A 22,916-nucleotide genomic window follows, 5' to 3' on the forward strand; every position below is an offset into this window, starting at 1 on the left:
TAATCAGAAGTGCAAATAGGAAAATGTATAGAAATGGTTAATGTACAGTACAGGTCTAAAAGTTACTTTTGGGGAAGTTACTTATAAAAGTAATGCATAACAATATTGCGTAACTCCCTACAAATTTAACTAATGTGTTACGCTACACTTTCTCCCCTGGACTGGTCTTGCTTGTTGTTTTATTTATGTACGCACTGAAGGAAATGTACATTCACGCTTGTACAGCAGAGGGCGCCACTCAAACACACCGTTCAGCTGCTGCCGTTCTGGATCACGGAGGAATAGACGCAGGAGAACAAACTAAACGTGGGGGAGAAAACTAAACACATAATTATTACATATTTATTTATTAATGTGTAAGTGTTTAAATCAATTCTATAATAATTCAACATTTCTAAAGGATATATATATATCTATATATATACATACATACATATAAACATGTCTCTTAGCTAATGTAAACTATATGGGGAGCAATATAGTACACATTACTATAATATTAAAGGTAACAACAGAGCCCAAATTATTAAACTGAGTAGCTATTTATTTTTAGATATAATAATCAACACTCAAACAAAAACTGTAAATTGCACATACGACAGGTTTTACAATAACTTCTAAATCTAATTAAAAAGTACATTTTCTAATTCAAATTATTTTTTTTAATATAATCATTTGGTGGCTGTCACGTGTTTAAATAAAATGGTCAAGAATCAAGAAATTACTAGCAGGTTAAGTATGTATTTAGTTGTAAATTTAAAAGTAATGCTTTACTTCATAAGTTACTCTATAAAAAGTAAACCTGGTTACCCCGACACTGCATTTCTGCACGTCACCAATAAATGAGCAATATTCTTGATTTCCTATATGGTTTTATTACATTATTTTGGCACAAATTAAATAAGGCACATTTACTGCATTGTTACAGAAAAAAAACTGAAATGTAATCATACAAAAATAATTGCTCTCATCAGATTGCCACAAAAAACCCTTACATTCAAAGATGCGCCACATTTGATCACAAACCAGCTGTTTTTATTACATGGTCAATTTGTGTGAAGATATTTAACTACTGTCAGTCCAGCATTAATTCTAACCCTTCCAACACACACACTCTTGCAGTAGAAAACGCACTAACACCCGCCACTCAACATGTGTTGTTAGTAAACTGCAAAGTCATATTGGTAAACCAAACAAACACAGTAACCTTGCTGGGGAATAAAGTGCATGATTTAAATAGAGCCGTGGTCCATAACACTGACCCCGCCGAACCCAATCACATTTATTCTGCAGGAATTCTTCACCAATGCAACATTTTCACCTTTTGCAAAGAAGAAGAAAGATATAATTCCTCTGCATTATTATTAAAAGTGATTTATCAGCTTTGTTATCAGCGTAATTAGTTGTTTAGTTTGAGGGACTTTTTAGTTTATATAGGAGATTCATACCATAAAAGACCAATGGAATTAAATCAAAACAGAAACAAAAGTTGGAAGACATTAAAAGAAAAGAAAACCGAGGGGAAAAATACACTAACTATTAGAAGAGCCTCTAATCCTGTGAAAAGCCACATACAGAGGTTTAGCAAACGTAAATATGATTAATGAAAAGAAACACTTCAGTTTTGTAAAGAAAAGAAAAATATTGCTACATGATTTTTTCTTTAATAATCCCTTTTCATAAAGTGACATTCTGAAAGAAAATTAAAAATTAGGCGCTAATAAAAGAAAAAATGAAAACTCAGTACAGGTTATTCTAAATGTCTCCCTTTAACCTACATGTTATAACATAAGTTTCTTCACACATCCGAAACTCACTAAAGCCGGTTCCTGTCGTATACTTTTCATCGCTGTTCGTGTCATGTCCCCCATCAGTGTTGACATGCAAAACATTTCTCATGATTTAAGAGCAACATTTGGAAGTGCGATTAGAAAAGCAACTTCCTCTTCTTGCTGAGGAGCACACACTTAAAACCTCTAAAATCACATAAACCAAAGGCATGAGGAAATATGTTGACCTTGGAAACCACAGTTCTTGCATATTCAGGTCATAAGCTACTTCAACAACACAGTAAAGAGCGGGACGGGGAGCAGACTGACTACGAGAGCTTTATATTTAGTCTATTTGCAGAAAACATCAGGTTCATCACAACACCACACTGTCCATCTCTGTGACGGCGGTGTCCACACAGCTTCCCGCGGACTGAGGCTCCTCCCCCACATCCATGGCCCGCGCCGGCGCCGGGTCCGCGTCGAGCGAGCGCTGGGTCAGGTCCTGGCCGATGGTGTGGCAGCGGGTCAGGCTCCTGCTGTGGCTCTGGGGCGACTGCGGGCCGATGAGGTCCAGCGTTTCTCCTCTCGTCAGTCTCCGTCGGCCACTCGGACTGTCTGGAGTCTGTGAGGAACCGGCCAATCGTGTTAGCAGCAAACATGCTTTTTCATTTCCATTAAAACAAGACCAGCACAACCATGCTATTTAAAGTGCCCCATTATGCTTTTTGGGGCATTGCCTTTCATGTAGTGTGCAATATAAATGTATGTAAGGTCGTGTGTCCATCAAAGCGTTTTTTCACGCGGCTGCCGTATTTTTTCATTTGTTTTCTATAGAGACAGAGCGTATTTAGGCCACGCCCACACCGGGGGGGAAAACAATCCACCCGTCTCCATTGACTCTGCGTTGCGAGAGGCTGCCTCGTTATTTCTTGCTTCTAACTAAAGACAGAAAAATGCCTAAATGTCGGTCGGCCCCAAAAAAAACGAGTGTTTCAGGACATAAAAGTGGACACAGGCAGTTGAGACAGAGCGTAACGTGTCTCATTAACGTACGAAGGAGAACGTAATCGCCAACACAGGATAGCTTATCTGGTACTATACGGTTATCCGGACCACACGTGTGTCTTTTAGTCCCGTATAGTCATCCCTGATTGGTCTTAACCCCAGTGACGGGTAGGTTTAGGGGCGGGGTTAGGGGTAGGCCATCGTGTGGTCCGGATAACTGTATAGTACCGCTTATCTTACATAAATATAATATATAAAACTGACATTTGGATATTTGACTCACCAGTGAACAAACAATCAAATGTTTTACTTACTGCACACGTAACTGTATTTTTAGTGCATACCGAGTGTCAGGATCCCACAATTTACCCATTCGTTCCAGCCTGTATCCACTTTTAAGGCCTTAAAACGTCTCTATGGGAACGGCACGTTTTTAAAACCCCATGAGCGTAACGAGGCGCTGAGCGTTTTTTTTTTTTTTTACCGGTCACCGAGAGTTGAAGAATGTTCAAATTTGGGTAAAACGCAGTGCTCATCACTGTCACCTTTTACCCAACTGTCCAATCACAGTGGAGGAGGGGCGGGACTAATACCACACCGACCAACTGCCATATTCTGCTTGTACAACGTCAACAGACGACAAGAACAAGCATAATAACGGAACAAAATAATTTAAAACAAGAGCCAGAGAAAATGCGTTACATTGTATCGACATTTTAATATAATCAACACGGAAACAAAATATGTGTGAAATGAGACGCTAGTAACACTTTCGCAGATACTCCGTATCATAACAAGCAAAGCGTCTCAACTGAAGAAAATGCTGCGCTGCCAAAACGTTTTCAGCTGAGCGCCTAGCGTTTTCAACTGGATATAAACGCTTCGGTGGACACACGGCCTAAGTGTGTTGTGTAATATAAAGTAAAATATCCGCAAAGTTTCAAAGATCAAAATGCCGATAAAAGGAGTTGTTGTCTCGGAATAGAAAGAATCGATTCTGAACTGTTGAAACGAGTCTTTAATTCCCGTCTCGGTCTCACTTCCAGCTGGACCTGTAGGTTTGTAACAGATTAGCATAATGCCAGTTTATGGTCTTGATTGGCTGCCGGCAAATAGCGTCTTTGACCCTCAAACTGTAGTTGTATCTGAGACTGGAAGATATTGATAGATATTTCAATAAGTCGAAAACTAACAATCCTTGCATTTTAAAGTGCAATCCAGCATTCTCTCTCTCTTTCAAAAAAAGAAATAAAAATCACTCGTCACTGGCGAGCACTGAATCATGGGCTAGGCTGAGGAGGATCCAGCTTTGGAAAGATGCAGCCTCTGAATCGGGACGCAGATACTGTGAGGAAAGAGCTGACGCTGCAGTGTATATTATGAGAAATGTGTTTTTGGACCATGGATGCATGTACATGTATTGTACGACACTCAAATAAAATTAGAAGCCTTTCAAACTAGCATAATAAGGAAGACCAAATCATTTTTACATACATTTTATGATATAGAATAGATGATTATGGCTGGGTGTATAATGATGATAATAATGACTAAACATTCATGACTATTCTCTTGTTCTGCAACATGGTTGTGTGGAGAAGAGTACCTGCTCTAGAGCTGAGGTGGTCACTGATCGGTCAGTCCTCTTCTGACTCCTGTCAAGAGCAAAAGCTTCTCATGAACAGCTTGAAATCATATTGAGGAAAAGGCAATCTAGCCAGCAAGTGGATGATCACAATGGGGATAAAAAAAAATAAAAAAGGTTTTCAAGATATTAATTGTTTTATTAAACAATGACGCAAATTACTGACACTTTTGAGCAATGTAGTCAATTTGAGCAAAGACAATTATAATGTTACAAAATATTTATATTTTAAATAAATGCTGTCACGACGTGAAGCGGAGTTTGACGCATTTGGCCATGATCAGTCATAACTATCAAATTACATTCATAACCGGCCTATCAAGTAACAAGTAGGGCTATCAATAATTATTTATTTGTTATATTATCTGCAATAAAAACCTGTGCTGCAGGACTATCCATTTATTTAGCCTATATTCAGTTTAACTTTCTATTGATTATAGATAGGACTATATACTTTATTTATTCAAATTAAACTGCATGTTTCCATTGATTGTGAAGCTAGACATTGAAAATTGCAGATCAAGCGCAAGCGTTTTTTCTTGTTCTGAATTGTATCCTATTTTCCGGTATCACAGTTAACTACGGGACGTGATATGGAGCTGTGACGCGGTCAAGACCTGCCGGAACTACTTTATCCGTGCATTTCTCTGAAAAAAATGATCACCGTAGAACGTTCGTCAACCATTCAGATTCAAGCATTCAACGGCCCTGCAGTATAAATCGTAATAATATTTCACTGTTTTTACTGCATTTAGACTTTTTTTAGTTCCTGTTTTCGGTCGAAGTCCTACTACTTTGGACTTCGACCGAAAACAGGAACTAAATACAGGTATGTGGGCTGGCTGAATTAACATCATTTTTATTAATATCTTTCACATCTAATGCAGTCAGATTCACCGTGTTCACTCTGAAGGAATCACTCAACATGGCTGAGCACTTGTAATGACACATCAAGGATGATAAGAGAAATAAAAGCAGGTTTAAAACTTGCCCCATTCAAGTCAATAGGGTGCGAATGTTAAAAAGAGGATAACACAGTGTAGGCAACACCGATTTTTGTCGTTCTCTGTATTGACAGCACTCCAAATTTACTAAAAATTGAGCTCAATGTTAAAATTGACCGGAGTTCTCCTTTAATTGGTCCAAGCGATAAATTGTTCTGCGTTCGGGAATGGGAAGGCTAATTGAAAAGTAAGTAAACAGCTCAGCCACAGATATCACCGCTTTAAATTGACAAAATCAAACTTGAAATGGCCTGAAAACATGATGACTGCGTGGGGTTTTCAGTGAGCAAATTAAAATGAACGATACATCTTCATGTCTGTGACCAGTGTTTACTGAGATGACTGATGATCCAGAAATAAGTTAAGAACAGCTGAATATCAGTTCACAAATAAAATATTTAGTTATTGTTTTGGAATACATGTAAAAATGCTTAAAACACAAACTTGATGAGATTTATACTTGGTTTTAATAAATCGACCAATAACTGCACTTTTAATGTAAAAATCCAAAATAGAATTACATTTTCTTTTTACATGTAACATCACATTTACATTAGATTTATAAAAAAATAAAAAAATAAGTGAGGACTTTACCTCCTCATTTCAGAACACCACTGGTGTAGATTTATATCACAATGTTGTGGCAATAAACAAGCCATTAACGGACAGTAAACATACCTTTGTTTAGTGTGATCCAAGTCTCGTCTGCCACTGTTGGGACTCTCACGCCGTTTCACTCTTTGCACTATTGAGTGTCCTGTTGGAGATGATGATGAGATGCTTTGTGAAAGTTATTCAATTAAACTGAACTCTATATATGCCATATAACACGTACAGTCTTGCACATCACAGCCTACTAGAGCACTTCTGGAGACGAAATAAAACAGTACAGACTTCATTCTCGGATTCTTACCCACAATGCCGTCTAGTCCTCTGGAGTGTGGTTTGACCAGACGGAGATCCGGGACATCAGCACAGGCTTTCTGCAGGAGTCTCTGAATCTCGGTGTTCTGCGGACGCATTCACAATTGAAACATTTCGTGAAAGAAAGACATATCTAAAATAGGGCTGTCAATGTATAATAATAATAGGGTTGCCGACTCTCACACATTCAGGCTCGGCCACATGACTTGCTGGTACCCCTCAAGTCATTTTAGACTGTAAACGGCATGTAATCGAAGAAGTTTCTAAAAAGTGTGACTGACCTTGACCTGTTAACTGTCAGCCACCATTTTCTGATCATAGATCTGAACTTAAATGGTTGTAAGAAGACACTGACAGTTAATATAGTCCGTTTTAAATAGCCCTTATTGCAAAAAAATAAATAAAAATATTGTCTGAATCGTGGTCAGTGGACGAAGTGCAGGCGTTCCTCACGTTGGTTGCCGAGGAGCGGATAAACTATACCGGTCAGGCTATAATCCCACGCCCTTTGAAGCGGTACTACTAACTGCAGTGGAAAAGCAAACCGAGCTAAAGCTAACCGAGCCGAGTCGCACTGAGCCGAACCATGCAGTGGAAAAGCGCCATTACTGAGAAGGACACACACACACACACCTTTCCAGCGGTCTCGTGAGCGCAGTCGAGGGCGGTCCTCTGTCTCTTGTTGCGCAGGAGCACCAGAGCCCCCCTGTGCAGGAGCAGCTCCACCAGCGGCACGTGCCCGCCCCTCACCGCCTCATGCAGACCCGTGTTCCCGTGGCTGTTCACCAGATTCACCAGCGCGCCGCTCTGATGCACATCACGGGGTGCAGGAACCAGTCGTTTGTAGAGTACCGACAACATCATTAGTTATATAAACTATCATTGTGTAGTGATATATCATAATACATAGATACAAGTTATCTTTCTGTACATTAGACCCATTTTATTATTTATAGTGTAATATAAATAGATATGAATAGAGTACCTCCAGCAAGAGAGTGGCTATCTCCAGATTTCCCTTTAGACAAGCATGAATCAGCGCTGTATTTCCATATTGATCCTTCTTATTCAGTTTGGCATTACACTCCAGGAGAGAGCACACCACCTGGAACAACACACACACACACACACACACACACACACACACACAATTGTCATTTGAACCTTTCTGGATCTGCCATCTAATTGCCAAGTTTAATTATATCAAGTACTGTGAGAAAAGGCTATAAATCTCCACCTGGAACATCCTCACACTCATAGCCTACTAGCCGAGACTCTTCTTCATATGTACAGATGTGACTAGCCGAGACTCTTCTTCATGTGTACAGATGCAACTAGCCGAGACTCTTCTTCATGTGTACAGATGTGACTAGCCGAGACTCTTCTTCATGTGTACAGATGTGACTAGCCGAGACTCTTCTTCATGTGTACAGATGTGACTAGCCGACACTCTTCTTCATGTGTACAGATGTGACTAGCCGAGACTCTTCTTCATGTGTACAGATGTGACTAGCCGAGACTCTTCTTCATGTGTACAGATGTGACTAGCCGAGACTCTTCTTCATGTGTACAGATGTGACTAGCCGAGACTCTTCTTCATGTGTACAGATGTGACTAGCCGAGACTCTTCTTCATGTGTACAGATGTGACTAGCCGACACTCTTCTTCATGTGTACAGATGTGACTAGCCGAGACTCTTCTTCATGTGTACAGATGTGACTAGCCGAGACTCTTCTTCATGTGTACAGATGTGACTAGCCGAGACTCTTCTTCATGTGTACAGATGTGACTAGCAGAGACTCTTCTTCATGTGTACAGATGTGACTAGCCGACACTCTTCTTCATGTGTACAGATGTGACTAGCCGAGACTCTTCTTCATGTGTACAGATGTGACTAGCCGAGACTCTTCTTCATGTGTACAGATGTGACTAGCCGACACTCTTCTTCATGTGTACAGATGTGACTAGCCGAGACTCTTCTTCATGTGTACAGATGTGACTAGCCGAGACTCTTCTTCATGTGTACAGATGTGACTAGCCGAGACTCTTCTTTATGTGTACAGATGTGACTAGCCGAGACTCTTCTTCATGTGTACAGATGTGACTAGCCGAGACTCTTCTTCATGTGTACAGATGTGACTAGCCGAGACTCTTCTTCATGTGTACAGATGTGACTAGCCGAGACTCTTCTTCATGTGTACAGATGTGACTAGCCGAGACTCTTCTTAATGTGTACAGATGTGACTAGCCGAGACTCTTCTTCATGTGTACAGATGTGACTAGCCGAGACTCTTCTTCATGTGTACAGATGTGACTAGCCGAGACTCTTCTTTATGTGTACAGATGCGACTAGCCGAGACTCTTCTTTATGTGTACAGATGTGACTAGCCGAGACCCTTCTTCATGTGTACAGATGTGACTAGCCGAGACTCTTCTTTATGTGTACAGATGTGACTAGCCGAGACTCTTCTTCATGTGTACAGATGTGACTAGCCGAGACTCTTCTTCATGTGTACAGATGTGACTAGCCGAGACTCTTCTTTATGTGTACAGATGTGACTAGCCGAGACTCTTCTTCATGTGTACAGATGTGACTAGCCGAGACTCTTCTTAATGTGTACAGATGTGACTAGCCGAGACTCTTCTTCATGTGTACAGATGTGACTAGCCGAGACTCTTCTTCATGTGTACAGATGTGACTAGCCGAGACTCTTCTTCATGTGTACAGATGTGACTAGCCGAGACCCTTCTTCATGTGTACAGATGTGACTAGCCGAGACTCTTCTTTATGTGTACAGATGCGACTAGCCGAGACTCTTCTTCATGTGTACAGATGTGACTAGCCGAGACTCTTCTTTATGTGTACAGATGTGACTAGCCGAGACCCTTCTTCATGTGTACAGATGTGACTAGCCGAGACTCTTCTTCATGTGTACAGATGTGACTAGCCGAGACTCTTCTTTATGTGTACAGATGCGACTAGCCGAGACTCTTCTTTATGTGTACAGATGTGACTAGCCGAGACCCTTCTTCATGTGTACAGATGTGACTAGCCGAGACTCTTCTTCATGTGTACAGATGTGACTAGCCGAGACTCTTCTTCATGTGTACAGATGTGACTAGCCGAGACTCTTCTTCATGTGTACAGATGTGACTAGCCGACACTCTTCTTCATGTGTACAGATGTGACTAGCCGACACTCTTCTTCATGTGTACAGATGTGACTAGCCGACAGAGATGCGCGGTTGGCGGTTACAGACACGGACTCGGGGCGGATGACGTGACGAAAAATTATATTTTAATTAAATACAGGCGGGTGGTTGAACCAATTAAATGAAAAATATATGTATACATTGTTATCTGACTATACCTACATCCAAAAAAAGAAAATAAGGAATGATATTACATGCGCTTCATGAGGCACGCGCAGTCTCTTGTTCTTTCTCCCTCTCTGCCGTGCACGCGCTGCGCGGTGTGGAGCACAGTCTCTGTCTCACGGGCGCGCTCGCTCTAGATCCCGGGAGATTTTAACTAATTCGCGGGCATCAGTGAGCCGCTATCAATATGCGGGAGACTCCCGGAACTTCCGATAGACTTGGGATGTCTGCATTTCTACACTGAAATAATATCGGCATTATAATGATTGATTTTTTCATTGGTGCCCTACACAGCGCGTGATGTGCGTGGTGGGAGCGGCGGCGCTGTCCTATAGTCGTCACCCTGACATCACAGTGCGCAGAGTTTGCCTATAATGTAAATTACTTGTTATTTTATTTGAGCTTTCTATCTATTTGCTAAAAAATAAAGTGAAATAGGCATTCATTAGTAGTAGGCTAAATAGCAGCATGTTGAAATGATGTGCCAAAGTGCGTTTTCTATCAGGCTACAATGAAAATATTGTACAGTAGCCTATCAGATAAGGTCAGGTTTGCCGAAGTGCGTTTAATTTAGGCTATTTGTTTATTTTTGTCCCTGTGCGCCGATCGGAGAAGGAGTTCACTGCTGATATTCTGAGTTATGAGCTTTCTAGTCTCGCGGCTGTCATCAGCAGCGCCTTCTATCGCCCAATCAGTGGATAGCGGGCGGGTGCAGTTTTGAAAATTGGTCAAAAACGTTGGTGCGGATGGATGGCGGACGGATGAGGAGTTTTGTGATGCAGTTGCGGATTAAATAATAGCACATCCGCGCATCTCTACTAGCCGAGACTATTCTTTAAGTGTACAGATGTGACTAGCCGAGACTCTTCTTTATGTTTACAGATGTGACTAGCCGTGTGACTAGCCGAGACTCTTCTTTATGTTTACAGATGTGACTAGCCGAGACTCTTCTTTATGTTTACAGATGTGACTAGCCGAGACTATTCTTTAAGTGTACAGATGTGACTAGCCGAGACTCTTCTTTATGTTTACAGATGTGACTAGCCGTGTGACTAGCCGAGACTCTTCTTTATGTGTACAGATGTGACTAGCCGTGTGACTAGCCGAGACTCTTCTTTATGTTTACAGATGTGACTAGCCGAGACTATTCTTTATGTTTACAGATGTGACTAGCCGAGACTATTCTTTATGTTTACAGATGTGACTAGCCGAGACTATTCTTTATGTTTACAGATGTGACTAGCCGAGACTATTCTTTATGTTTACAGATGTGACTAGCCGTGTGACTAGCCGAGACTCTTCTTTATGTTTACAGATGTGACTAGCCAAGACTATTCTTTATGTTTACAGATGTGACTAGCCGAGACTATTCTTTATGTTTACAGATGTGACTAGCCGAGACTATTCTTTATGTGTACAGATGTGACTAGCCGAGACTATTCTTTATGTGTACAGATGTGACTAGCCGAGACTATTCTTTATGTGTACAGATGTGACTAGCCGAGACTCTTCTTTATGTGTACAGATGTGACTAGCCGAGACTCTTCTTTATGTGTACAGATGTGACTAGCCGAGACTCTTCTTTATGTGTACAGATGTGACTAGCCGAGACTCTTCTTTATGTGTACAGATGTGACTAGCCGAGACTATTCTTTATGTGTACAGATGTGACTAGCCGAGACTCTTCTTTATGTGTACAGATGTGACTAGCCGAGACTCTTCTTTATGTGTACAGATGTGACTAGCCGTGTGACTAGCCGAGACTCTTCTTTATGTGTACAAATGTGATGTAATGACGCAAAGACATGCTCGAATTTCCAGAGGAAATCCACCAGTACCACTGGAATTAAAAACATTATTACAAAGCTTACCGTTTTGAATCGAGCTAATCATTTATTTTGGATCATTTTTAACCCAAAAAAGTTACGGACTGCAGCTTTAAGGTTTAAATGGGCTTAAATTGCAGTACAATGTAATCAGGGAAATTAATATACTTAACAGTTTCAATCATTTACACAGCAAAATGGCACACACACACACACGAAAACTACTAGTTAAATCCGAACGGTTTGGCGACCCTTTCCCGATCAGTGTGAGAGGTGAGCTGTGGTGTGCCCACCTGTGTGTGGCTGTTCTGGCAGGCCAGGTGAAGCGGAGTGGCGCTCTGGGTGTTGCGGGCGTTGATGTTGGCACCGTGACGGGTGAAGAGAGACACCAGAGCTGTGTGTCCGTGCAGCGCTGCCACATGGAGCGGCGAGAAGCCGTCGGCACTGATGCTGTTCACACCGAGACCATCCGGCTGCAGGCGGGCTGCTTTCTGAACACACACACACACACACACACAACTTCAGTCAGCAGGAAGCGTTTCTCAACTCATTCCATCGTCTTGCAATAGAGATTTGAACAGAGGTACGCATGCTGCATAGAAGACAATGTTTAGATTTAATCGTAGGAGAAAACTAGTAATTTTGAGCTTTTATTTTCATCTTCTGGGTTTAAATTCGACACCACAGCATGTGACGTTTTCTTACACCTATAGTACATCGATGACTCATCGGAGCTGTATAATTATTAATGAGACTGCGTGTTCTTATCCTATGAGACGATGTCTCGCTGAATTATTTCCCATGGCAGACGCTTTAACAGTGAACGATGCATTAATGGGCCAAAAATGAGTGTGTGATTTAGCTTCTCTTCAATAGATTCAGTCTTTGACACAAACGTGATTCATCCCGACTGTGAGCGTGACCGGTCTTTACCGTCCAATAACCGGTCTAACAGTAGGTGTCTTTAACAGCTACAAAAAAAAAACATTTACACGATAAGTGCGCATTGTATTTAAATGATTCATTTAAAAGTTAGAATGTAGTAGTTAATAAAGACACTTTATATAAAGTGGGATCCATATTTAGTTGAGAACACACACAATATATATTTGGATGATGTTGAGTGTACACACACACACACACACACACGATGTTGAGGTGTGTTCAGACCTTCTGTGTGGGTTCACAGCGTGAGCATTGGCACAGAGGATGGCAAAGCTCGGTCTTTACTGGCACTGTAACTTCCTCTTCCTCTGGCTCCTCATCCAACCACTCCAGCAGATAACGCACCTAAACACACACACACACACACTACTGCCATTCTGTGCCAAACTCTTATTATTAATAAAGCAAGACTCCTCTTTAACAAGGTTATGTGACCCTAAAGGAGCTCACCATCTGCACATCTCCATCAGCCACAGCTCTCAACAACTTCTCCACCTGTTCGTTAAAAATAAGAAAAGAGCAGAATGGCAATGTCATTTCATGTTTCCATGTATTGTAATAGTGATCACTAATGTTTCAGAAGGGGTGCGCTCATCCCCGATGAGTGCTGTAAGTGATCTCCCCCTGGAGAAGTGTAACGCTGAGATCTGTCCTCCAGATGGCGCTGCCAGTACCTCTTTGTGTCGGGTGCGTTCGGTCTCTGGCGGAGTGGCCTCGACACTCAGTGACGAAGAGCTGGACATGGATGAGCGTCGGCTGCTGCAATCTGACGGCGGAGGAGAGCGACTCGGAGACTAGAGAGAGAGAGAGAGAGAGAGAGAGAGAGAGAGAGAGAGAGAGAGAGAGAGAGGAGAGAGAGAGAGAGGGGGGGAGAGAGAGAGAGAGAGAGAGGGAGGGAGAGAGGGGGAGAGAGAGAGTGAGAGAGAGGGGGGGGGGGGGGGGGGGGGGGTACGGTTAGATCAACTGTTGCTGAAAGACTTTCTCTGTAATGATTCTGTAGTTATTCCTCTGTTGCTCAAGACATTTTGAAACTTGTCAGAATGGGTTCATCGGTTGAGACACGGATGAGTTTGTGAGGGAACTGCCGGGGGTTTGTTACATGATGAAACGCTACGAACTACATTGAATGCAACATTTGAATAAATAAATAGGGCTGGATGATAATAGCGATTATAGTATTCCAGCATTTCATCAGTATTCTGCCACAATAAAAGCTTGACGGTTCAAGAACTCAAGACAAGGATATCAAGAAATCGAGAATTTAAGACATAAATAATACGATTGTGACTTAAAATTAATACAATTATCAAATTATCACAATTTTTTATTTTACAGTACAATTAAAGTTTATAATTAGACCAAACGATATTACAATAGTAATAATCATTATTATTTTTATTCAATTCGATTGGCTTCCTTAAACCCCAGTGTGAATGTGATGTAAACTGAGATAGCATCGCAACTAAAGAGAGGTTTGAGTCTGCTATAAAGTTCAGCTACAAAGTGAACGTGTTATTAAAGTATTAAAATACTAACCTAAAAATCAATTTTACACACATGGGGTTCGACTGAAAAAACGTAGTTTGGGAACCATTGGTCAAGAGAAACACGTCCAACTGACAAGAACGAACTTTACTACACATTTAAACAATTAAGTTTAAATGTTAAGCTCACCTCAAATCCACTTTCCCTTTTACTGGAGTCCTTGTGTTTGCGCTCCAACAACGACAGAATCTGCAACACAGATAATACAGCAGCATTTAGGAGATCCTCTGCCGAAAACAAAACTACCGTACTCAGTTCATATGCTAATCTGCTCCAGAGCAGGGCTTATTTCCAGCTAGCCAAAACTGGACCAATCAGCTAGGATTATTTATTATATTTATAATATATGAATTATAATGCAAACACCTGATCCATTAATACAAACACTTTATCTTCTATTCTATATCTAGTATCTTAAAAAAAAAAAAAAGTACATGTACTGCGCTAGATTAAACTGGGAAGGGTCACAGCACTAGCATATTGTTGTCCTATTGTTGCTCTCATTTGTAAGTCGCTTTGGATAAAAGTATGTAAAATGTAAATGTAATGATTTAAAATAATTATAAGCATTGACAATTAATATTGAACTTTGCATGTAAATGGATATAAATGATATATATTCATACAAATACAAGCTTCAACGCATAAAGCTTTTAAAATGAGCAAGCTGACGTGTTTTCTTACGAGCTCTTTGTGAACCTATATACATGATTCACTAAATTCACTTGCATTGATAGAGCCAGATATTTTCGTCCAACAGGCTTCGCGGCAGCAGTGTTTTCCCTGCTTTGTAAATGCGTTTCAATTCATGCAATTTTTCGTGATGATCATCTCCAGCAGAGAAGTGAACGGCTCTCTCGTGACGAGACTCTCTGGCTGATAATGCTGGCTTCGGACGACTCATTCCCAGATAGGACGATTCCCAGTGTTCGCTTCACTTCCTGTCTCATGAGGTGGCTTCATCAGAGTGATTTTTGAAGACAGCATAGATGCAGAATCCCTCGCTGACTTTGATATCCTACAATCCTGTGCTTTCCAATCTGTGGCAGTTGAGCTAAAAAAGAAAGATGGCGCCTGAAAGTGGCGATTGGTGGCGTGTAAACGTTAGCCTCAGAAGTCTGTCTGAAATCAGTTTCGTGAGGTTCCTTCTTTGGCAAACGCTGCCCACAAAGCATTGCCTGATGGGGCAGTTTCCAGTCTCTCTCTCCGCTGCACGCGTCACACTTCCAGCTGCTCTCTCTAGAGTTATAGAGTTCGTTCACCCAAAAACAGTTTTGCTCTATCCTCTGCGCTCCCGCGTTCGTCAATGCGTTGGTCAAGTGTTACTCTTCCGCCACAGCGCTGTCGTGATAACCGCATTATTGTAGTACCGCACTGCTGACAAGCCAACCGCAGAGGAATACAAGTAACCGCCGCATTTTCTTTTTTCATAAGTTATACCCTTCTTGTTTTGAACTTCGTGCATATGTGTATTGAACGTTAAAGGGATAGTTGACCCAGAAATGTCAGTAATTACTCTCCATCATGTAAGACTTTCCTTCATCTTCGGAACACAAATGAAGATATTTTTTATTAAATCTGAGAGCGGTCTCACTCCATATTTCATTTCTGGAAGCCGGGCTACATGAGCAAGCACTGTTACTGCATTCCTGGCACGGGCCAGACCCTCCAGTCTCCTCTCAGATATTTAATACAGACATTAGAGAATACATGAAAGAACATTAATCACACTGGTAACTTCTAACAAAGTAAAATCTCATAATCTTAGAGAAGTCCTTCAACTCATGTGATATTTAGAATTCAGACCCGGAAGTTACTGTAACCAAATAACAACTTTTATATTTTTTATTTTCATCATTACATTGAAAATTATCTCATTCAGTTTAAACTTGAGTGGCTCTTAAAAGAGCCGTTGTGGTTTGACGCAGACGCGGGTTTAAGCGCGCTCTCCGCGGATGCGGCGGGCCAGCCGGATATCTTTTGGGCATGATGGTCTTACGGGGAACAACATGAGGGAGAGTAATTACTGACAGAGTTTTCATTTTTGGTTGAACTAAGCCTTTAAATAAGTTAATAATGATAAAAAGGCTGTGTTTATCATGGTGATTTGTACTGAGGCAAATTTAAGGGGACGTTTACATATCGCGTCTTTTGCACGCTCAAGTTCGTTATTTCAAATGTAGATAATGGAAGTGATGCATAGCACAGCCACAGCACGTGTTTTTCAGTGGTGGAAATCCATTACTGAAACTTCCTCGTCGGGCTGCAAAATCGAAAATAAAAATAAAAAATCGTTTTGGCCTTCAAAATGTCATCCTCCATTCACTGCCATTATAAAGCTTGGAAGAGCCAGGCATGTTTTTTTATATAACTCTGTGTTCGTCTGAAAAAAGAAAGTCATACACACCTAGGATGGCTTGAGGGAGAGTAAATCATGGGCTAATTTTCATTTTTCGGTGAACTATCCCTTTACTCAAAAACTCTAAATCAAACCCTGAGTTAACAGAGAACGTTTACAGCAAGTGTTGTGAGCCGCTGAACCGGATCTAATCCAGGTTGGATTTTTATGTTTTCATCAAGTCTAAACCTACTCTGAAACTTGTTTGTTCAGCTAGCTTAGTAGTTTAGCTCAAACACACTGGCCTGGAAGTGTCTAGTGATCCTACAGACCTTGATTAGCCGGTTCAGGTGTGTTTAATTAGGGCCACAGTAAGCCCTGATGCAGCAGGACTGGACACCGCTGGTCTAGACGGTACCTTGGAGTTGAGGGCACAGTGTAATGGAGTCTCCTTGGCTTTGTTATGGATGAGCGTTGATGCTCCGTTCTCCAGGAGCACTTCCATGATGCCCTCGTAACCCCAGCGGGCGGCGATGTGGAGCGGCGTGTCTCCCTTATCGTTCTGAACGTTCAGTCGGCAGGAGTGCAGGTCGAAGTACACCAGCGCCTTCACACACTGACACACACACATTTACATCAAGAATGAAATCCCTACAGTACATACCATCAGTTTTAACACTAGACATTCACAAATGTAGTTAGTTTAATGTAAAGATGTGTCACAATTAAAAGAAAGTAACACTGCTATGTACGGTGTCTTACATCTTCGTGTCCGTACATGCAGGCCAGGTGTAGAGGAGTGTTTCCACTGTTATCCTGAGCATCTGTGTTTGCCTTATAATCCAAGAGCAGCAGCTGAAGAGCAAACGTGAAGAGCAATCAGACAACAGATACGGGACATGCACAGGTTTATGAAATATGATGAGATTAATTTTGATGCCCGACACCTGTGAAGAGAAGACTTCAGAGGACACGGACTGAGTCAACATGCACCAATGCTACAGCTTTCCTAATGTCCTAATCCTTTGTTAACGAACATGGTTTCATTACTTTACGGAGTTCATTGTTTCCGCCTTAAATTAATACATTGTTAGTAGGGCTGGGGGAATTAACGTGTTAATCTTTGCGATTAATTTGAGATGTTTAACGCATTGAACAACAAAATAACGCAATTGACGCTGCACTTTTTTGCCTCGTTTTAATGACTTCCTGTGAGTGTGCCGAACCAAGTGTCCCTGTCATGACGGAGAAGGAGAAGGATGGGGTTTTAGGAGGAATGTTTGATTTAAAAAGTTCCCTGATGACGTTTTTGACAAAACAAAGATGCTGTGTACAATTAGCAAAGCTGACATCAAATACCATAGAAGCAGGAGGCACCGAATCTTCCACCGCCGATTCAGTTTTTGGCCGAAAGAGAAAAAAGGCAGAAAACATAAGCCTAAAATGTGTGTGTGGTCGAGAGAGAAAGTGTGTGTGTGTCGGCGCGCTGCTGCGCTCTCTGCTCAATGTTCCGCTCTGTGTGTGTGTGTGTGTGTGCGCGCTGCTGCGCTCTCTGCTCAATGTTCTGCTCCGTGTGTGTGTGTGTGTGTGCGCGCTGCTGCGCTCTCTGCTCAATGTTCCGCTCTGTGTGTGTGTGTGTGTGTGTGTGTGCGCGCTGCTGCGCTCTCTGCTCAATGTTCCGCTCTGTGTGTGTGTGTGTGTGTGTGCGCGCTGCTGCGCTCTCTGCTCAATGTTCTGCTCCGTGTGTGTGTGTGTGTGTGCGCGCTGCTGCGCTCTCTGCTCAATGTTCCGCTCCGTGTGTGTGTGTGTGTGTGTGTGCGCGCTGCTGCGCTCTCTGCTCAATGTTCCGCTCCGTGTGTGTGTGTGTGTGCGCGCTGCTGCGCTCTCTGCTCAATGTTCTGCTCCGTGTGTGTGTGTGTGTGTGTCGGCGCGCTGCTGCGCTCTCTGCTCAATGTTCTGCTCCGTGTGTGTGTGTGTGTGTTTCGGCGCGCTGCTGCGCTCTCTGCTCAATGTTCTGCTCCGTGTGTGTGTGTGTCGGCGCGCTGCTGCGCTCTCTGCTCAATGTTCTGCTCCGTGTGTGTGTGTGTGTGTGTGTCGGCGCGCTGCTGCGCTCTCTGCTCAATGTTCTGCTCCGTGTGTGTGTGTGTCGGCGCGCTGCTGCGCTCTCTGCTCAATGTTCTGCTCCGTGTGTGTGTGTGTGTGTGTGTCGGCGCGCTGCTGCGCTCTCTGCTCAATGTTCTGCTCCGTGCGTGTCAATGTTGTTTTCGTCAACGATGACGATAACGCAATTATTTTGTTGACGCACCTTTTTTTTATGGCGATAACGTTACGATGACTAGCTAAAAATGGCTCCAAGGTGACTAAAACATAACGAGACGTTTTCTAGTTTTCGTTGACGAGATGGAACGAAAATGATTATAAGTCTGACGTTCACAATGCATGTCATTTCTGCCTATAAATACGATCATTTTGACCTCTGTACGATGTACGATCACTAATGAAAAAAATCCCATAGTGTACGATAATTTCAGAATTGCCCGCAAATTGGTTAAAATCTCCAGGAATCTAGATCGAGCGAGCAAGAGCGCGCATGTGTAGCGCGCGCACCGCAGAGAAAGGGAGCGAGAGACCTTGCGTGTGTGTGTGTGTGTGTGTGTGTGCGTGTGTGTCTCACGAAGCGCATGTAAGGACCCAACCAATCGAATTATTCAGAAAGTCTAGTTTATTATGCAAAGGGTTAAAGGTTAACTGTTGTTTTATGAATTGCAACACTTGCTGCAACCTGTCAAACCTAAGCCCATTTCCAATACTTTTTAACCTAAATTAATTTGTTAAAGACTAGCCTACTTTTTTTTTTCTTTTTTTTTTTTTTTAACTAAAATTGACAAACCTTTTTGTGTTTTCGTCGACTAAAACTTGACTAAAACTATCAAGTTTATAAGTGACTAAAATGTGACTAAAACTAAAAAGCATTTTCGTCAAAAAGACTAAAACTAAAAGGGCTGCCAAAAACAACACTGGCTCTGCGCGTGTGTGTGTGTGTGTCGGCGCGCTGCTGCGCTCTCTGCTCAATGTTCTGCTCCGCGTGTGTGTGTGTCGGCGCGCTGCTGCGCTCTCTGCTCAATGTTCTGCTCCGCGTGTGTGTGTGTGTCGGCGCGCTGCTGCGCTCTCTGCTCAATGTTCTGCTCCGTGTGTGTGTGTGTGTGTGTCGCCGCGCTGCTGCCCTCTCTGCTCAATGTTCTGCTCCGTGTGTGTGTGTGTCGGCGCGCTGCTGCGCTCTCTACTCAATGTTCTGCTCCGTGTGTGTGTGTGTGTGTGTGTGTCGGCGCGCTGCTGCGCTCTCTGCTCAATGTTCTGTTCTGTGTGTGTGTGTGTGTGTGTGTGTGCGTGTGTGTGGGTGCGCTGCTGCGATCACACACTGGAAAAGCAAAGTCCGCTCAAATAACATGACATTTCTCAGTAGAAGACTTCTGTTTGCAATAGCCCTACTGAGCTGTCATGATGGGCAACAATGGTAAAATTACCTGCTCTGATCACATGCTCTGGTAATTATTAGCTGAAAATGAAGAATAATATATTGATATTTAATATTATTTGAATATAGGGCTATTTTATGTTCCATTTTTCTGTGTTGTTTAATTTAATTCGGTGATTCTACGTTTAAATATTCATGATTACAAGCTTGGGGGAAATGCGATTAATTGCAATTAATCACAACAAATTGTGCAATTAATTAGTAATTTTTTTTAATCGATCCCCACTATTCGGTCCGAATACCATTTTTTGAGCTTCGAAGCGTCGGTAGTAATGAACATCGAATATTCGAAGCTTCGGAGAGAGGGTGCTGAACATAATCTTCTCTCTAATAAAATCTCTATGTGTCTGTATGTCTGTTTGCAATTTGATTATTTCGAGAACCGTTCATCCAATCGACTTCACAAGGGAGTGCAGTGTCGATTTTTGCAATATAGATAGACACGTGAGACGCGACACGTTCAGAATTAATAAACTTTTAATAAACTACAGAACAGCGTGAGCGGGAAGCGGCGCGCCTCAACGTGGGCTGGGCTTATGCTCTGAGAACGCGGACACTGCACTATAGTGATATAAAACACACACACACAGGTCTGTTAAATTAAGCAATACTTTTAAGGTAGTCTAATATTTTTCTGACTAACAAATTACTGACAGAGTAAAGGGTAGATTTAAATAAAGAAAAACGAAATTTAAATAAAGAAAAAACTAAAGTTAAATAAAGAAAAAACGAAATTTAAATAAAGAAAAAACGAAATTTAAATAAAGAAAAAACGAAAGTTAAATAAAGAAAAAACGAAATTTAAATAAAGAAAAAACGAAAGTTAAATAAAGAAAAAACGAAATTTAAATAAAGAAAAAACAAAATTTAAATAAAGAAAAACGAAATTTAAACAAAGAAAAAACGAAATTTAAATAAAGAAAAACGAAATTTAAATAAAGAAAAAAACGAAATTTAAACTAAGAAAAAATTAAATTTACATAAAGAAAAACTAAATTTAAATAAAGAAAAAATGAAATTTAAATAAAGAAAAAAGAAAAACGAGATTAATTTAGATTGATAATAACGGGTAAAAAGTCTAATACATTGTTTCTATTATTTTCCACAATGTCAAAACAACGCAGCTTAACCCAAAACACAAACTCATCATGCACTTCCACACACACTCCGCTGTTCTCATGCACTTCTGTCCACACACACACTCCGCTGTTCTGCTCTAGAACACTCCCGTTGCTGGAACACTTAAGCCTCTGTTATACTCCAGTTTGGACGCGTACACGACAGCTGCGCACAGCTCGGACGCAGACTACTTGTATTTATACTTTCTGCTGAGGTCCGCTCTACTCGCATGCGCAGTAGATCGGTCTGGCCAGTATAATCGATAATATTTTAAATATTTATAGTTTATATTTGCATTTATGTCAAAACCTATCACTTTCAAACATCAAAATTACATTTATTGATATGTATTCGTGTCAAAATGACATATAAACATCTTAGGCGTTGGTTCTTTTTCTAGCATGCACGCGTTTTCCGCCTGAGACTCGTGTATCAGCAGGTAGTGTGCAAACTCCAACCTGTTAACATGGGTGCCGAAATAAAAACGGACATGCCACGCAGCCAGTGTGTCGCCGGCCTTATTCAAGCGCGAATGAGAACAACAAACAAAAAAACTAATTTGAATGTCAAATTTTCAAATCGAATACCAACTCGAATATTCGAATATTCGGCTACTAATTTGTAGATGTACATTTCTGAAATACATAACTTGACAGTCACCTCTGATAACAGATCACTCTAAAATGTAGACATGCTTTTTCTGTTAAGATGCTTTGAAACAATATGTAATGTGAAAAGTGCTATACAAATAAATGTGAATTTAATTTTATTATTATGTAAAAAGGCTGTCCCAATGTTGAAAAAAAATAAATAAATCGAACATAATATACTAGGAACTAACTATACAGTTCTGTTATTGTACATAAGACAGTTATTGGCACAAGCTGTGTTGAGTCCTGACCGTGACTCCCTGGTAGCCCTTCTGGCAGGAGAAGTGTAGCGGCGTGAGGGCATGGTAGTCGGTGGCATTCACCACGGCTCCCTTTGACACCAGCAAGTCAATCAGCAGGGACTGACCTGGTCACGGGCACAACATGTATTGGTCAGCTCAGTGTGAAATCTACAGATTCATGATTCAGATTAAAAAATACTACAACAAAATCTTCCCCATTATAAAATATCATGTAAAAAAAAAAAAAAAAACCACAATAAAAAACAAAACAAATACAATCCTCACCACAAATAGCAGCAACATGTAGAGGAGTATAGCCTCGGTCATCCCGAGAGAATGGAGTGACTATGGACGGGTCGTTTAATCTCCTGAACCAAGAAAGACAAGCAAAGCAATACTTTAACATTTAATTAGGGAAAGGACATTTATCACTTTGTGGTGGTCATCAGCCCAACATATTGTCATTACGGCGTTATCTCAAAATTAATTTGATAACGAAATTAAAGATCTGTGATAAAGATTGTAGTGTTAAAGGGGCTATACGTAAGAACGTTTATGTATTTATCACTTTTTATTGCCAATGTGAACAAGAACTAACAAAAAAGAAAAATAAAAAAAAAGACCTTCCCCGACTTCCTAGGTTGTCTATGAAAGCCTGTAGACTGATTTTTATGGACATTTACTCTGGACATTTTGTGCTGGGAAAATCACAAGGATGTGACGGTTTAGTGCCTTTCTTCAGTTCAATGACACATGGGACGAATGCTTATACAATGTTCAGGATAATGCTGGAGGAGCCACTCTGTAATGTCAATGTGCCATGCAAGGAAAAGAGATTAATTCAAACTATAGTCTCACATAGCCAGTCTATAGTCTCAAATGTACTTTATAATCAACTGTAAATTGCAGAGCTATGATCAGATGCTTTCTGAACTGCTGCTGTTGTTGTGTTAATTGTGTTATTGAGAAGAAAGCATGCAGCACATATT

The 22,916-nt window shown here is 41.3% G+C and overlaps 1 protein-coding gene across 1 annotated transcript in view; it reads right to left on the reverse strand.

Annotated features, from left to right (window-relative positions):
- Nucleotides 1–351: 351 nt before the first annotated feature.
- ankrd27 (ankyrin repeat domain 27 (VPS9 domain)) overlaps nucleotides 352–22,916 on the reverse strand; it is a 64,156-nt gene continuing 41,591 nt past the window's right edge. Inside the window, exons 15-29 of the mRNA XM_079603344.1 lie at nucleotides 22,213–22,295; nucleotides 21,937–22,052; nucleotides 17,144–17,236; nucleotides 16,800–16,997; nucleotides 14,173–14,232; nucleotides 13,173–13,292; nucleotides 12,949–12,993; nucleotides 12,724–12,843; nucleotides 11,847–12,044; nucleotides 7,336–7,455; nucleotides 6,984–7,157; nucleotides 6,340–6,436; nucleotides 6,105–6,183; nucleotides 4,384–4,432; nucleotides 352–2,394 (exon numbers count right to left, since the gene is read on the reverse strand). Coding sequence (XP_079459470.1) covers nucleotides 2,146–2,394; nucleotides 4,384–4,432; nucleotides 6,105–6,183; nucleotides 6,340–6,436; nucleotides 6,984–7,157; nucleotides 7,336–7,455; nucleotides 11,847–12,044; nucleotides 12,724–12,843; nucleotides 12,949–12,993; nucleotides 13,173–13,292; nucleotides 14,173–14,232; nucleotides 16,800–16,997; nucleotides 17,144–17,236; nucleotides 21,937–22,052; nucleotides 22,213–22,295 — 1,801 coding nt within the window. The 3' untranslated portion in view covers nucleotides 352–2,145. The remainder of the gene's footprint in view (nucleotides 2,395–4,383; nucleotides 4,433–6,104; nucleotides 6,184–6,339; nucleotides 6,437–6,983; nucleotides 7,158–7,335; nucleotides 7,456–11,846; nucleotides 12,045–12,723; nucleotides 12,844–12,948; nucleotides 12,994–13,172; nucleotides 13,293–14,172; nucleotides 14,233–16,799; nucleotides 16,998–17,143; nucleotides 17,237–21,936; nucleotides 22,053–22,212; nucleotides 22,296–22,916) is intronic.

This window comes from Phoxinus phoxinus (assembly GCF_949152265.1).
Source record: "Phoxinus phoxinus genome assembly, chromosome: 25".
NCBI classification, from domain to species: Eukaryota; Metazoa; Chordata; class Actinopteri; order Cypriniformes; family Leuciscidae; genus Phoxinus; species Phoxinus phoxinus.